Genomic DNA, 16,210 nt, shown 5'->3' on the forward strand with positions numbered 1-16,210 from the left:
TCATTTTCCCTTATCTCCCCTTCTAAGCTCCCTCGTTCTCTCACGACTCTTTAAAAAACAATAAGAAAGAATAACTACGGTGATGAAACAAGAGATGATCCGGTGAAGTCGAGATCCAAGTAGAACATGTACTTACATTTATTTTTAGTACGGGTTTGCATTATTTAAATATTTTTATCATTTATTTTTTAAAAAATATACTTACATTTATTTATACGTTATTCATTAAAATTTAAAATAAAAATTTTACTTCTCTCGTATTTAAAACATAATTTAAAAAAATAAAAAAATAATCCCCGATTCTAGTTATAATATAAAGTTTCCCTGTTTGAAAGAGTTGGATGTTGAGCAAGACTCAACTGCCTGTAGGTGCCGCCACTTCAATGCAAAATGTCGATCAGTCATGGGAAGATGCCAAAAATCTTCCAACCTAGATTTAATGAACCTTTGGAGTGGTTGAATGGTTTGGTTAAAATGGCCTCAAAATGCATAAATAGCATAGGGTAATTGCACCAATAGCATTTCACCCTTTATATTTTTTGAGGCTACAACATCATTGTTTCACTACGCAAATAAATTCATTGTTCATAAAAGCTTCAACTTCTGCAATGAAAACCTTAAATTGGATGATGGTCCCACTTATTTACATTGGATGTGTGGTGAATTTAAACTACTATGAGCGAGGATCCAAAGTTTCTAATCTTGAACAAGTATTGAAATCAAATTTACAGATGGGATTTTCTAATCGATTTTACAAAAGTATTGATTTCGAGTTTCTAATCAAGGCTATGAGATTTTCTCCCAACCTTGTTGTGCTATACGGTAGCTTGCTTCCAAAGTTTGAGTATCATCGTAGTCATTATTATTATTATTATTATTATACACTACTTTGTTTCTAACGAACGAGACATTTGGAATCCTTGTTGCAATCATAAAATCACTCGAGGCAGTATGCTTGAATTACTGTTTTAGCCTTGAAACAGGCCATCTAGGTGCAAGTTTGGGTAATTGTAAATAAAGAAATAAGACAGAGAAGTCAGAGTGAAAAGTGTGAAAATTAGTAGGTTTTGCTCAATGCTTTTGTTGTGGCATACTATGAACATGAAGCAGGCGGCAAAAGTCAAAACCTACCAGTAGCTGATTATTTTAAGATCCCTCTGTTTAGAGTTGCCAATGGCAACTTTAAAAAGAGGGCATTGTAGTCATTTAGAAGAAGAGATAAGAGTAAAAACAAATCAACCAGCGAGCAACTACCTTCATTGAAACCGTCAGCAAGAGACTACAAGTACACAGGACAGGAATTACTCACATCGCATTGCCTAAAAGCACCAAAGAAAAAAAATCAGAAGAGGAAGTTTACTTTCGCTTCTTTACGACCTTCAGCAGCTTGATCTCTGGTTTTCCCTCAGAATATCATGGTTCAGCCATGCCTTTTTCCATGTGCTCTATTCTTCTTCTTGTTTTCCTCCTGCTGTGTTGTTGCTCTATCTTCTTCCAGGCATCAACTTTTTTCACACTTCACCAGAGTTCAGTTTATATCTGAACCTTCACCTCCTCCCATCTCTTTAGTTCAAAGCCTGGCAATGCCATCGGTTCCACCATCATCATCAGCATCCTCAAAAGGGAAAGTTATGAAGGCTATTGTTGCCTCAGCTGCAACTACTCTAGTTATTGCTTTGATTGTATTCTTCTTCTTCTTTTTCAGAAAGATTGCAAGATGCTGCCGGAGAGGTAAGTATGAGTCAAGCTTTCGTCGAGAAGCTGTGGTGATTCCAGATGAGTTCAAGAAGTATGGTGGAAAAGTGAAAGGATTGATCATTGATGAAAACGGGACAGATGTTGTTTATATGACAAAACAAGATGATCGACGACTAAAGAGTGACTTTCCAAAGGTCATGTTTAATCCTAGCTATGAAGAAAATGAAGAAGAAAAGGGGATAAATACTACAGTAGGGAGATCAAAAAAATCAAAATCTCAGGAGGATTTTGAGTTCCTCGATGTGCCATCTGATGTGATTGGTGATCAAAAGGAAGAAAAGCCTACTTTCCAGACTCCAACTCTGCTGCCTCCAGTTTCAACAACACTGCCACATGCACTTGATCAATATCCACGACTACCAGCTCCTGCAATTAATTCAATGAAGCAAACAACACCTCCTCCTCCTCCTCCTCCACCACCACCACCACCTTCAATAAAGAAAGCTCCTTCTCCTCCACCACCAAGACGACCACCACCATTACCTCCCCCTTCTCCATTGCTAACGCCACCAGCACCACCAAACCTGGTCAAAACAAATTCTGCAGCCCCACCTCCACCACCGAAAACAGGGATTTCTGTTCCATTACTAAAACCCCCAACAGCGTCAAGAGGCACAGCAAACAACAGAAACAGAGCAAGCACATCGCCAGAGAACTGGAAAGGGGCTGGCTTTGGGCAGCTGAAGCTGAGGCCTCTTCACTGGGATAAGGTTATAGCTGATTCTGACCATTCCATGGTTTGGGATCAGATCAAAGATGGATCTCTAAGGTAATTATTAGTCTTGGAACATATGCATGATTATTGTTTCTTTTTCTAATTTTTTTTTTTAGTTTCAAGGGGGGGGAGGGGGAGGCTTGGTTCGAAACCAAGCCTTTATGTCTTCCTAAATGCTTCTGTGGCCACTAGGCTTGGTTCTAAGATAATTTGTTTTATCATTCCGATCCATTGCCATATCTGTGTCTTCTGACTGATTGTTATGCTATCTTCAGATTTGATGATGAGCTAATAGAAAATTTATTCGGATACACTACTGCCAACCGCAAATCACCAGACAGTAATAGCATATCATCAACTTCAGGTAGTTCCAGCAACACCCCTGCAGCTCAGATTTTCATCCTTGAACCCCGGAAGTCACAAAACACTGCAATAGTGTTAAAATCTCTTGCAATATCTCGGAAGGAAATTATTGGTGCCCTGCACGAAGGCCAGGGACTTAGTGTTGAGACCCTCGAGAAACTAACCAAGATTGCTCCAACCCGAGAAGAAGCAGCTAAAATCCTCCAATTCAACGGCCACCCTATGAGACTTGCAGATGCTGAATCATTCCTTTATTATGTCCTGAAAGCTGTTCCTTCAGCATTTATACGTATCAATGCAATGCTTTTCAGATCAAATTATGATTCAGAATTTCTGAACCTTAAGGAATCCCTGCAAACACTTGAGTTGGCATGTAAGGAGCTAAGAAACCGAGGACTATTCTTAAAACTCCTGGAGGCCATCCTGAAAGCCGGTAACAGGATGAATGCTGGAACCGCGAGAGGCAATGCAATGGGTTTCAACCTTACTGCCCTTCAGAAACTTTCTGATGTCAAAAGCACTGATGGAAAGACAACGCTTCTTCACTTTGTTGTGGAACAAGTTGCTCGGTCAGAGGGTAGGCGACATGTGATCGACAGGAACCACAGCCAGGGAAGATCAAACAGTGGCAGAAACAATGGCGATGTAAATTCAGATAACCTGATGCCAGAAGAGAAAGACAGAGAACGTTTGATGCTAGGTTTACCAGCATTGGGAGCCTTGGGTTCTGAATTTTCCAATGTAAAGACAGCAGCTACCATAGAATACGAGAGTTTCATCAATCTGTGCTCCAACCTGACAAGCCGTGTTGCAGAAAACAAGCAACTGATAACATTCTGTGGTGACAGTGAGGAAACTGGTTTTGTAATGGAAACGAAAGGGTTCTTGGAGGCGTGTGAGGATGAGCTGAAGGTAGTAAGAGAGGAGCAAATAAGGGTCATGGAACTCGTGAAGAGGACAACGGAATATTACCAGGCAGGAGCATCCAAAGAGAGAGGAGCAAATCCAATTCAACTCTTTGTTATTGTTAAAGATTTTCTTGACATGGTTGATCGAGTACGCGCAGACATTACAAGAAAGCTGCAGCGTACGAATGGGATACACAGTGCAGGATCATCACCACCACCATCACCACCTAGGAGGAATCCTCTTGAATTAATAAATTTCCGATCACAATTCATGTCATCAGACATGTCTAGGACAACTTCTAGTGAATCAGATGATGATTTCTAGCAAGAGATTGCTTCAGCTCTCTGAATTTGATTAATGGTGAGAAGAAATGAAATTCTTACGAAAAGAAAAAAAGGAATTTATGAAATTTATAACATTCCTAGCGAAATTTAGTTTCGGAAGTTGATATGTATAACATTGAAAGGTAATACCGTCAATAATTCAACCACATTTTTTATTTCAAGACCCCTTAAGACATTGAACCATATCGACTATTTAAATCAATGACCGAACGCAGGCACCGTTTTTGCATCTATGTTTTAAGGCACCCATTGTCAGACATGACAAAAACATGTACAGGGCATTTGCAAATAACCTGCAATGTGTTCATAAGGTCTCCAAAAGCAGCTGTGGTTAACTTACTGTAGTTGAATAGTTTTCTTTTCATTCAATTGCTTTGTCTCAATTCCTTCTCAAAATCTACACGTCTTTGGTTTTTTTTTCTTTTGAATTGGTTGCCTATCAGGTATTGCCATCCCTAGCTGCAGGGGACTAGAATCCTCTTGAGATTACTGGTGTGAGCAGACTAGGCTTGATTCCAACCAAACAGGTTCTGGTCTGGGCTTCCTGCTTCTTGTTTCAAGGCTAATTTGGGCCTCTACCTTGCCTCAACCAAGCAATACTAGTAACCAAGAACGGTTTGACCTGTTAATGTAAACTTTAATCAAGCTCGCCAGTCTCTTTACGTACGTAATGTATCAAAATTGTTATGAATATTTTTTTTTTCAGTCTCTTCACGTACGTAATGTATCAAAATTGTTATCAATATTTTTGTTTAACTTGATTTAAAATTTAAAATCTTGTTAATTTTTTTTGCAAAATATTCTTTTATTTTTCTCTTGAAATATTCTTTTTAACATTAAATTTGTATCATTTTTGAATCAAATAAAAAATAAAATCAAAATAACATATTTAACCTATTGTTTTAAGTAAATTGATAAAATTGAATCTTATCTCAAACATTAATTATTAAGTTATTGAAGTATTGTTCTGACTCACGTCAAAAAGGGGCTGTTGGGAATACCAACTAGGACTATTTCCAATATGGGACCCTATAAACTTGCAACCTATAATTTTGTCACTTGTTTCAATTCCTATGACAATTTTATCAACTACGAAAAAACACCAGGCACGCAGCCTCTAAGTTTGAAGTTTTAACTTGAAAAACATGTTGTAATAATAAAAATAAATAAATTATATAATTAATCATTTAATTATGATCATATTTTTAAAATAATTATTTAATTATTAAAGTTTTTAATTTAATTATTAAAATTAAAGTAAATAATTTTTTTAATCATTCAGTTGTTAATTTTTAATGACATACTAAAGTGATATTATCTTATTCAATTATAAATATCATGTTATATTCTTACATCATTTGATATATCACATGAAATTATTAATTTTAAGAAAAGTATATTTTTTTAATATGATAATGTTAAGTGATACTTAATAACTAATGTATAATTGAGTTATAAAAAATATTTACTCAAATTAAAATGATTAAATAGAAAATTTAATAATTTAATGGTTATTTTTAAAATATAATTATAATTAAATGATGAATAGTATAATTTATACTTTTTAATAAAAATAAAAAAGAAGATGCTTTCCAAACGGAAACGCAATGTTGAAAAGTCACCAATGAAAGGCAAGAAATGAAGAAACAGTTGTGAACAATGCTGTCGGCTTGACTCGGTGACTCAGACTGAGTTTCTAAATTTCACACAACCACAAGTCTAATACTTTGATTTTAAAATATTAAATTTTTTTTTTTGGTAGGAAAAGAATAATTATTGCTTCATAATCGCCAAAAACTTCATCAAGTTACATGTAATTCACATAGAATATCTATAGGCCACTCCCATAGATCCCATCAATACGTAATTGAAAAGGTCCTACTTTTTTTTTTTTTCCTCTTCTGGAAGTAGAACGGCTGTTTCCATGAAATTTCTCACTACTAATCTTCTGTCAGCTTATCCTTAAAACCCAAGAAAAGAAAGCAAAGCTTCTAAATCTTTCAAGTTCTGCAAATTCTACAAGAAAAATGGATAGCATTTCGCTTGGAGAAATCACAAGGTTTAGCGAAGAACTGATAAGGAAAACATGTTCAATTGCCATGACAGCACACAAGTCACCGGAAAAGCCATACCTTATGGAAAAATCTCGTACCTCGTCAGATGTTTTCATCAGCTTCCCTGGATCCTGGTCTGTGGGTCATTGGTTTACCCGAAAACCTTTCGGGGCAATTAAGATTGATCGGTCAGGGTTGCTGTCTCCCAAGGAAAACGATAAAGTTGCCACATCTCTTAGAAATATTGGTCGTGATGAACTTGCAACCGTTAATGAAGGGTTTTTGAGAAGTTTAGAGATGATTTTGGCAAATTCTTCGCTTCAAAGTGAGGTACCAGTTACCATTGACCTGATATTTCTGTTTACTTCTGTTCACTTTGAATTGTGCATAATTTAATAGTACAAGGAAATGGGTGTAGGTATTGAAATTTGAACCAAGATTAATCGGATGTCACCGACTATTTACACTAATTAAACTAACCCAATTGAACTAGACTCGGATTGATATTCCTTGTTTCTATTTGGTTTCACTTTTGCGCTTCAATGCAACCTGTTGGAGTTAGAAGCTGATTTCTATACTTTCTTATGTTCTAAAAGAAGTTGATGATTTTGATTTCAGTTTGGTATTAATTTTTCTGAGATTGTGGGATAGACTCAATTTACTATCTTTTTGGTGTTAAAAAAGGGTAAAGAATATTAAAAAGGAAATATAAAGTATCGGCCGAAGTAATCAAATTGTAAAAGTAACTACTCATAGCTTGATAGCTATACATTTTGATGTTTGTCAGGTAGAAAAAGCTATTTCAGAGAAGAAGCAGATAGTTTTTGCAGGGCATTCCTTTGGAGGTGCTATTGCTATTCTGGCAACAGTTTGGTTGTTGGAGAACTACCTAAAATCTGAGAAAACTCGGATGTCACCTCTGTGTGTGACTTTTGGATCTCCTCTTGTTGCTGATTTCATTTTTAACCATGCTCTTAGACGGGAGAACTGGTCGCAGTACTTCCTACATTTTGTTATGAGATATGATGTTGTCCCTCGAATTTTGCTTGCTCCTTTGACTTCCATGGAACGAGAACTACAGCAGATTCTTGATCTGTTAAACCAAAAGGCGGTGTTTCCAATTCAGGGATCTATTGCAGAAGCATCAAAGTTTTACATAACTGTGATGAGAAATGCATCAGCTCTTGCCAGCCATGCTGCCTGTCAACTAATGGGAAACACAAATCCCATATTGGAGACATTTGCAAGCTTCATTGATCTAAGCCCTTATAGACCCTGTGGAACTTTTGTCTTCTGCACTGGAAATGGAAAGCTGGTTGTGGTAAGAAACGCGGATGCTATTTTGCAGCTGCTGTTCTACTCTTCTCAGTTGTGCTCCGACGAAGAACTTGAGGCCATTGCTGTGAGAAGCCTCGACAGCCACTTCGGTTATCAAAGTGAGCTTCAAGAAAGCTTAAATATGCAAAATGTTGTTCACTTAGATCATTTGGAAGGGCTTCCACTCTCCTCAAATGGCGCAGCTACTGAGAATATAGCAATACACACGGCCTTAAATGACCTTGGCCTGGTAAGTTCCACTTCTTCACTTGATCACCATAGTCTTTGAAAGTTCTGTTGTTTGTAATGTGATCTAATATATGGTGTCTTGGAATTGCAGAGCACTAGGGCAAGGCTGTGTCTTCGGGCTGCAGGAGAGCAGGAGAAGCAAAAACTAAATAACTATCAAAGAATAGATAAGAAAAAGGCAGACATTGAAGCAGGACTGGCAATGCTAGAAGAATACAAGATAAAATCTGCAGTTCGCCAGGTGGGCTATTATGATGCCTTCAAGATTTCAAAAGACGAAGATGATTTCAAAGCAAATGTAAAGAGGCTGGAACTAACAGGAATATGGGATGAGATAGTTGAAATGCTGAATAGGTATGAACTCCCTGAAGTATTTGAGAGCCGAAAAGTTTGGGTTGAGCTTGCAACCAAGTACCGTCGCATCGTTGAGCCTTTGGATGTCGCTAACTATTATCGACATGCAAAGAATGAAGACACCGGACCCTATATGAACAAGGGCAGGCCAAGACGCTATAGATACACCCAAAGATGGCGTGAGCACGCCTTAAGAATGCCTGTTGGATCAAGTGTAGAATCCTGTTTCTGGGCTGAGGTAGAGGAGCTGCAGCTCTGCAGGACCACTAACCCAGGAGCATTTGAAGATATCAGGGAAAGAGTTCTAAACCTGGAAAGAAAATTGGAGGACTGGATTCATGGTGGGCAAATAAGCAAAGACGTGTTTCTGGATGGCTCCACCTTTACTAAATGGTGGATGACACTTCCTCACCAACATAAATCAGTCTCTCGAATCCAGGGGTTAATGAACAGCTAAGCTGAGAAATCCAAGCTATTTTTTGTATGGCTTGGAGAAACTGATATACATGCCTTGTGGACTGATCTGGCTGCTCATTGGCTGCAGCTATCTCAGCTGTTCGTGGGTCAACAGTTTTGAGTTTCATGTGTATGCTAAATTTAGTAGTACTTTTAACTAAAAATACATGTCTAAACAAGTAGAACTTCGCAAGAGATAACATGATGGCATTTATTTATCTTGGATTTTTGTTATGTATCCAGTTTGATTTCGTTTCAAGAATACTAAGAAAAACTTGGTTTGATTTTGATACTTGCTCCTCACCCTTTTCCTTCCATTTTCCTTTGTTCTTACCTAACATAGTGTAAATAACTTAATATATTTATCCACAAAATTTTTAGGATTGATTGTTGAAGCATAAACCAGAAAGAAAGGCCAGCAATGAACCACCCAAGCCAAGACGGAAAAACACATTAAAATAGAATTGTGTAGTTGCAGCATTTGCCGAGCAGTCCACTACTTTTACAGCACAGCCTAATTGTCCAAAAGCATTAACTCAAAATCTAGAAAAGGAAATCAAATGAAAATTTTACAGCACAGATGTGATTGATATCCAACCAAGTCAAACAGAGCATATTTTTAGTGCATCTTCCCAAGTATGGTTAAAAGCCAACAGCAAGCATAAATAAATACTCACATGTCTAACATAAAGCCTTAGGGACCCAACCATCATAAACAAGCCATGTTATAAACTGCTCCTATCAATGAAGTAACAGCCATTTATATTGAATATCAACAAATTAAGTACATATACAAAAAGGTTAATGTAATGAATGACCTCTACACTATGGTAAAATGTTTCATATAATACCTTAACTTAAAAAAATCTTTAATGTGATACTAAACTATGAATATATTAACTAATGTGATACTTACCTCTAGCATGACTAACTTCAAATGATAACATATGACGAACAATAACTTTTCAAGTACCACGTTATTTAACAGATTTATAATTCAAGCAACAAATTAAAGATTTTTAAAATTCAAGTGTCATGTTCAACATTTTATTATAGTTTAAGGATCATTCATTAACCTCACTGAAAACATCATGCTTCTTTGACAACAAATAACCCTTCAAGAACTACATTATTTAACAAATTCATAGTTCAAGCAACAAATTAGAGATTTTTGAAGTTCAAGGATCACATTGAACATTTCACTATAATTTAAGAGCCATTCATAACATTAATCTTATTAAAAACATCATATTTCGTTGTATATCATAGCTGCTCGTTCTCATTTCTCAAACATAAGTTCTCCTACACAATATCATCCATTGACCTCATAAATAGATCTGCTTATCCATACCATGATATTACTGTTTATTCTTCTACGCATTTTATTCCTTTTTCCACATCAATCAGAGGTCTGAGGTCGCTTCATAATCCCTTAACGAAAGTAAATCCTCCTTCACAACATCTCCCTTTGGGATGAAGGATAACAACAAACTAGTGATTATACAAACTCAGGCATACCGATAAAAAAAGCAGCGGGCCTTATCCTTACTAAAGAATTGAGGGACAACCAGTCAAGTAAGCATTTGTCCTCATTGAATTATGAATTCCTAGAGGATCTCATCCAGTGAACCATATTATTTGTCAGTTAACTTATACATAGTAAATGAGCAAAATTGTGGATGAACAGCACCTTTGAAATACACGAGCAAGAGTTTCTCTGCTTAGGTTTTGCTTGGTTGGAAGGATGGAAAGAGGTGATAATAGAAAATTTGTTAATCTAATAGATAAGCTACAAAGTAGGAAGGTTGTTATGAGTTTTAACCATTAGACTAACAAGTTTTCCATCCTTACCTCTTTCCATCTTTCCTATCACGCAAAGCTTTACTACTGGTCCTGGTAATATCTGAAATGATCATTGATACTGATAAACTAAACATCAGCTTCAAACATCATAAACAAAAGAACAAGAAGTTCAAACACCAACCTATATGTGCAGGGAAATAGGAATTACATTAACAGAAAGAGCAAAGCAAAGCACGAGGAACACTGATAGACTAAAGCAGCTACCAGGAAATATAACGTTCAACCATCACTTACTTTCTCTTTTCTCATCTCCCTCACATTTTGATGCTCTTTTTGTTGAAAACCTCAACACTTGAGTATATTTGATGTTCACATAAAGGTTGAAAATTAAAAATTTCAGGATTTTCCTTTATTTTTTGTGTTTGTTCACATGCACAAGTTACTACTTAACAATTTTCTGCAAAAACTATTTAAAATTGCACAGAACATATACCCCCGTAATATTCATCAAGTTCCTTTCTGGCATGTTTTATCATTATCAAAGATACAACCTTTTTTTTTCCTTAGTGCAATAAAAAATAAAGGTTAAAATAGAATGCCATCACCACTTGTCTAAGTTCAGTTTCTAACGAATTACACCAGTGTTTAGAAGAAATAAATTCAGAAGTTAGAGTCTTACGGGGCAATTTTTAACTGGAAGTTGTCTTTGCAAAACAAAAAGCTTTCAGAAGACAGTCCTCAACCTTTACCTAACAATATTTCCATGGCTTAACTATTACAGGTGCAAATCAAACTCTGGAAAGTGCAATATTTCCATAGAGAGTCCTCAACCTTTACCTAACAATAACTTGTTTCACCATAACCACTAATATAACACGGAAAAAAAAAGCAATACAAAGTACAAATAAAAGTAATCGCTTTCAGGAGTCAATTTCCTCTTGACAAGCCAAAGACTTTACAAAAACATGCACTTTATCACCATCAATAAATTAATTTTTAGGAATCAAGACCATGGCAAAAGAATTTGACACTCAATACAATAATAAACACAGAAACACAGGAGCCTTCAGCGTATGCAGTGTCTCATAAGCCAAAGATCCCACCCACTAGCAAGAGCATGAAGCAGAGACAATGACATAGATAAGGTGCAAAATTTGCCGTTGTTGCAAAACGTTAGTAGCATATAACATAACAAGCAAAGGGAATTATTACACAGACAACATTAGAAAACATTCGCGTGTCCATGCACAAGTGTAACCAATCACGGAAACATAGAAAAATCAACATCTGAACATTTCTGTTTGGAAAAGAAGAACCTAAAGTAGATCAGAGTTAAATTTAAAAAGGGAGGGGAATATCCCAACAAGGACAAAAGAACCATCAGAGAAGAACTGTTGGAGATATAGGTTTAAATTAAAATTTCAGTTACTTAGAGATACTATATTTGAAATTGGAAAATCTTGTCTTCGTCTGTCTTCGCCCTCTATACAGGTGTTACAGACTAAAAGAGTGAAATATCCAAAAGATTTATTAGGAAGCAACCAGCAGTTAGTATTATTCAACAATCATTTTAATACTCATTTTGACCTTTGATTATTATCAAATACATTTTAAATATCTTCAAGAGTCCTGAACCAAACATGAAATCCTTCCCACAAGCCTCAGCAAAATACTCAAGAAATAAGCGTTAAACCTTCCACAAAGGGTGATTGGTGAGGTAAGTCTACTCATCAGATTGAGCACATTTACAACTCTAGAACTATCAAGAAGAAGCTAAAACTTAACCAAATCATACGGGTTTGGCATGCATCTCTTTCTACTAACATCAACAATTTTTACTTAGACACTAACACATTGATATACCAACAAATCAATGAAATTATAAGATGCCTAAGCATATAAAGTACCATTACCATACTAAAAAAAATTAGACACATATTTTGATCTTGTTTTAATGCTGAATTTCTAAACCATCGTATCCCAAAAAAATTACACTTATTTTGATCTTGTTTTAAAGCTGAATTTCTAAACCATCGTATCCCATACTAAAGATTGTCAAGGTCATCTAGTTTATTATTTAAAAAAAAAAAAGAAGAGAAAGAATATTAGATGCAAACTTTATTCATTCATTCATTTGGCAGTGAGGAGAGCCTTTGGGAAGGTTCAAAGTAGTGCAAGAATAAATAGAAAGCATGGCAGCTGAATGAGGGAATGGTATGCATGTAGACACATATAACAGTGTCATGGGATGAAATTTACAGCAGAGATCTCATATCTAACTACCTAAAGCACGTGTTTTAATTAGTATTGTTTATGCGAAATTGATAGAAAGGTTAATTACCATCCTCTCAACCACCGTTCAAGAACACAAAAGGCAAATAAAATTGTCAGCCTTGCTGCAACCAAAAGTTTCATACTCAACAAAGTAACCTTAACCAGTTAAACATGAATGCTATCCTTCCATCCATTATCCACATTCATTCATATTCATGTATCACTTCAAAATACAACAAGAGTCATCACTGTATAACGACAAAAAGCAAACTTGGATCACCAAAAGCACATTTGACAAATGAAACATTCTAAATGTGAAAAATATTCTCAGTAAATCTGACTTAGTGCCTTTCTAACATAAAAAGCTAAATCTAGATAAGCCTTAGCACGGAGAGTAAACAGCACATACCCCTGGCACAGAAAGAAATTAAAGATGTCATATTAATACCAGTAAACACCCAAGGAATGCATTAAAGAAAAAAAAATTACAGAATATTCATAAGCACAATTCAAGGAGTAATGCAACTAATAAGAAAATCGAATGTTAATAATTACTTGTTACTTGATACTAAAAGCATAACCAAATAAAATCCATAATTTTAATATAGAAAGAATTATCATAGAAGTAGGAAACACAGAGAGGAGCAAAGCTTATTATAATATTATTTATGTATTGAATTTCTATACCACCTTATCTATTCACATGCCAAGATGAGTCCTCTACATCAACTCATGCACCATACAGACAAGAACCAAACTCAAAGAAACATATCTCAATTCCTGAGTGCCATACGAGATAATGCTATAGTCACATCTAAATCTATAAAAACCTAAGTCTGTGACTAATAAAACATGCAATAAAGGTGAAGAAAAAAGAAAAGTGTAACCCAACATACATAATTCATGAAAACAGAGACTGCTCCTAAGACCTTGCACTCATGCTACAAGAACGAGCCAACCTAAATGTCAGACTGCCTCCTTGAACATTAGCTTCAGCCTCCACAGGATCATGCTCATATGGCTTCCTGCAACCAGGACAACGTCCATCCTCCTCAAGAATCCTCTTGTGGCAGAAAAGACACAATCGGAAACCACACAAACAGGGCAAGAAACTTGAGTCCGTGAAATCCAAATCCTCATAGCATATGGGACATGATGATGGCACCGAAAATGCACTGTTACGCGCCCATGACACCCCTCCTTGACCAAAATGCCGGTACGTAGCTGGAAAACTCCGCTGCTTGGACAAATTAGGAAGGCTCTGAGAACGAAAAGCATCATCAGCCCTCCATGCCCTGCTACTTCCTGTCGTCCTCTGCACTATTCTTGGACACTCAGGCTTCGAATTCCTCAAATCTGATCCTGCCCCAATCGAACCTAACTGGGTATTTGGTTCACGCCCAGGAGTCGGTCCTAAACAAGGGGTTTCCCTGTTATTTTCATTCCGCTCTGTTTCTTGCTTGTCATCATCTGCAGCCAATGCATCAGCAACCGCTTCCCAATCATCCAAGCATCCATCATCGCCTTCTTCTTCCGTGATGCTACCGGAACAGCACCCACCACTACTCGTGCTGCTGCTACTGCTGCTGCTATTGGTGAAACTGGTCCCGGAATCCGTTCCTCCCAACAGGCTGCTGCTTGTGGGACTATTTGAAGGCGACGACTCAGAATCGCTATCGTGATGGAACGATCCATTTTCTCCTCCTCCGATAGCCTCAGCAGTTCTCCTCATCTCTAGATTCTCCAAGGAACGGTCCCTTTCACCCCGCTGCGTTTGCTTCGAGTTGCCACCGTTGGTTCCCTCCTTGCAACAACCGTTGTTCTTTAACGCACCTTAACAAAATCAAAATTCAAAAGATAACAATAACAACAACTACCAAAAACACCAGAATTAAAAAAAAAAAAAGAAAAAATTTATGCATTAACATACTTTGAGAAAGCCATTGCTCACGGCGGGCATCCAGTTTGCACTGCTTCAATTTTGCAGACCTCTGAAGCCCCCACGAAAAATAATAGAAACATTAATAAAAATAATATATATATATGAAATGAAAAATCGAATACCAATAAAGAAAATAAAAATAATATAAAGAAGTCCATACCCTCTTCTTTCTGGAGAAATCTTTGCAGTTAGAGGCTGAAGGAGAAGAAGCATTGTTGATCGAATCAGAATCCATACCTACCAATGAAAAAAGAGAGATTTTTTTTAAAGCAATTGGCAGATTACAAAAAAACCCTAATTTGGTTTGGTTTGTTAATTTTTTTTTTTTATTAGAGTTTTGTTCGAGTTGTCTTCGTTTTGGGTTTGAGAGAGAGAAAGAAAAACAGAGAATGGATAACGGAAACTCCTCTGCTCCGCTCACTCTTTCGAGTCTACTGGCTCTTCCAAAAGAGATCCCAAGCCTAATATATACAATCTATGTGACGAAAATACCCCTAGTTTTTAACTTCAACTATGGGTAATCCAATAAAGGTAACCGAATTATGGTAAAAAAATTTAGGGGTAATTTATGAAAAGATTATTTATTGGATTGGAATGGAAAGTGAACGAAACGGTGTCGGAGGTGGAACGGAAAGTAAACAAAATCGAAGGCATCAAGAGCTAGAAGTAGTGAAATATGATAACATTTCAGTGGTAATTTACGCTTGAGTAGCGGGGTAAATCGCGGTTAAATTTGAAATTATGTTGATTTAAAAAAAAAAAAATGATCTTTGACGGTGGTATTTATTAGGGGTTGCATGCATTAATTAGGAAAATTAATGGTTTTTGTATTATGTAAAAAAGAAATCTAAGCAATAAATATAAGAGAGTTATTTTCTTTCTTAATCTCAATCTTATTTTCTTTTGCTCCACAATTATAAATAGATTTGATAATTTTTATATTGATATCTTGTAAAATATTAATAATTTATGTATTTATAATATATTTTATTTTAAAATTAGGTATTATAATTTATGTTGATATAAAAAATATGAAATTTTATTTTAAACATATATGATTATTGTTAAATTTTTTTTAAATATATAAATAATTATTACTAAAATTTTAATATATTATATTTATATTTTTTTATTATTTTATACCGTGTTATCATGTTATATTTTAAATTCTCTTAAACTATAAGTTATAATTACTACTATTAAAATTAAACTTATCTTTTTATTAAAAAATAATTATTTGATACACGATATTTTTTAATTTTATAAATAAATTAAAAAATTAACATATATCCATTTCTTTTCTAATTAGTTTTTTAATATTTTTAAAAATTGACATACTATAAATTTCATTTTATACAAATTTTAATTTAATATATTTAATAATTATTTTTAATTTTAAGTACATTTCATCTTGCAAATATTATTACATTTACATTCAAATATATGTTCAATAATTAATTTTATTATCACTATCCAAATAGACTTAGTACGGCGCAATTTAGCACTATTTTTGGTGCAATCACACCATTCCAAGCCGTTTGGGTGCAAAGCAGTGCAATGCAATTGGGCTTGACAACTGCACTGGACCAATAATTTTGGATCGGATGGAAAAGAGTCTAGTAAGCTACCACATTGGATCCGTGGCCATAATACCATTACTTTTTAGTATTAG

General features: G+C 35.5%; 3 protein-coding genes across 3 annotated transcripts; 2 read left to right on the plus strand and 1 right to left on the minus strand.

Moving 5' to 3' along the window:
- The first annotated feature begins 798 nt into the window (after positions 1–798).
- Positions 799–4,705, plus strand: LOC111289885 (formin-like protein 8). Its single transcript, XM_022881241.2, has 2 exons — positions 799–2,527; positions 2,749–4,705. The coding sequence occupies exons 1-2, from the start codon at positions 1,416–1,418 to the stop codon at positions 4,067–4,069; spliced, it is 2,433 nt and encodes an 810-aa protein (XP_022736976.2). The 5' UTR covers positions 799–1,415; the 3' UTR covers positions 4,070–4,705.
- A 1,195-nt stretch (positions 4,706–5,900) lies between these two features.
- On the plus strand, positions 5,901–8,811 carry LOC111289431 (protein EDS1B-like). The gene is made up of 3 exons (XM_022880474.2): positions 5,901–6,473; positions 6,931–7,710; positions 7,801–8,811. Exons 1-3 carry the CDS (start codon positions 6,117–6,119, stop codon positions 8,518–8,520), a joined length of 1,857 nt encoding a protein of 618 aa, XP_022736209.2. The 5' UTR covers positions 5,901–6,116; the 3' UTR covers positions 8,521–8,811.
- Positions 8,812–13,247: 4,436 nt separating this feature from the next.
- Positions 13,248–14,980, minus strand: LOC111289432 (uncharacterized). Its single transcript, XM_022880475.2, has 3 exons — positions 14,699–14,980; positions 14,527–14,587; positions 13,248–14,429 (listed from the first exon to the last, which is right to left on the minus strand). The coding sequence occupies exons 1-3, from the start codon at positions 14,771–14,773 to the stop codon at positions 13,519–13,521; spliced, it is 1,047 nt and encodes a 348-aa protein (XP_022736210.2). The 5' UTR covers positions 14,774–14,980; the 3' UTR covers positions 13,248–13,518.
- Positions 14,981–16,210: the final 1,230 nt, after the last annotated feature.

The sequence above is a fragment of the Durio zibethinus genome, chromosome 11 (genome assembly GCF_047325235.1).
Source record: "Durio zibethinus cultivar Kanyao isolate XHJ-2024 chromosome 11, ASM4732523v1, whole genome shotgun sequence".
Lineage (NCBI taxonomy): Eukaryota > Viridiplantae > Streptophyta > Magnoliopsida > Malvales > Malvaceae > Durio > Durio zibethinus.

Bases quoted from the DNA above. Each gene is read 5' to 3' on its own strand.
- LOC111289432 (XM_022880475.2), bottom strand. From the start codon at position 14,773: ATGGATTCTGATTCGATCAACAATGCTTCTTCTCCTTCAGCCTCTAAC. The intron at 14,588-14,698 runs GTATGGACTTCT...TGGGGGCTTCAG, and splicing joins ATTTCTCCAGAAAGAAGAGG to AGGTCTGCAAAATTGAAGCA. The intron at 14,430-14,526 runs GTATGTTAATGC...GATTTTGTTAAG, and splicing joins TGAGCAATGGCTTTCTCAAA to GTGCGTTAAAGAACAACGGT.
- LOC111289431 (XM_022880474.2), top strand. From the start codon at position 6,117: ATGGATAGCATTTCGCTTGGAGAAATCACAAGGTTTAGCGAAGAACTG. The intron at 6,474-6,930 runs GTACCAGTTACC...GATGTTTGTCAG, and splicing joins ATTCTTCGCTTCAAAGTGAG to GTAGAAAAAGCTATTTCAGA. The intron at 7,711-7,800 runs GTAAGTTCCACT...TTGGAATTGCAG, and splicing joins CCTTAAATGACCTTGGCCTG to AGCACTAGGGCAAGGCTGTG.
- LOC111289885 (XM_022881241.2), top strand. From the start codon at position 1,416: ATGGTTCAGCCATGCCTTTTTCCATGTGCTCTATTCTTCTTCTTGTTT. The intron at 2,528-2,748 runs GTAATTATTAGT...TGCTATCTTCAG, and splicing joins ATCAAAGATGGATCTCTAAG to ATTTGATGATGAGCTAATAG.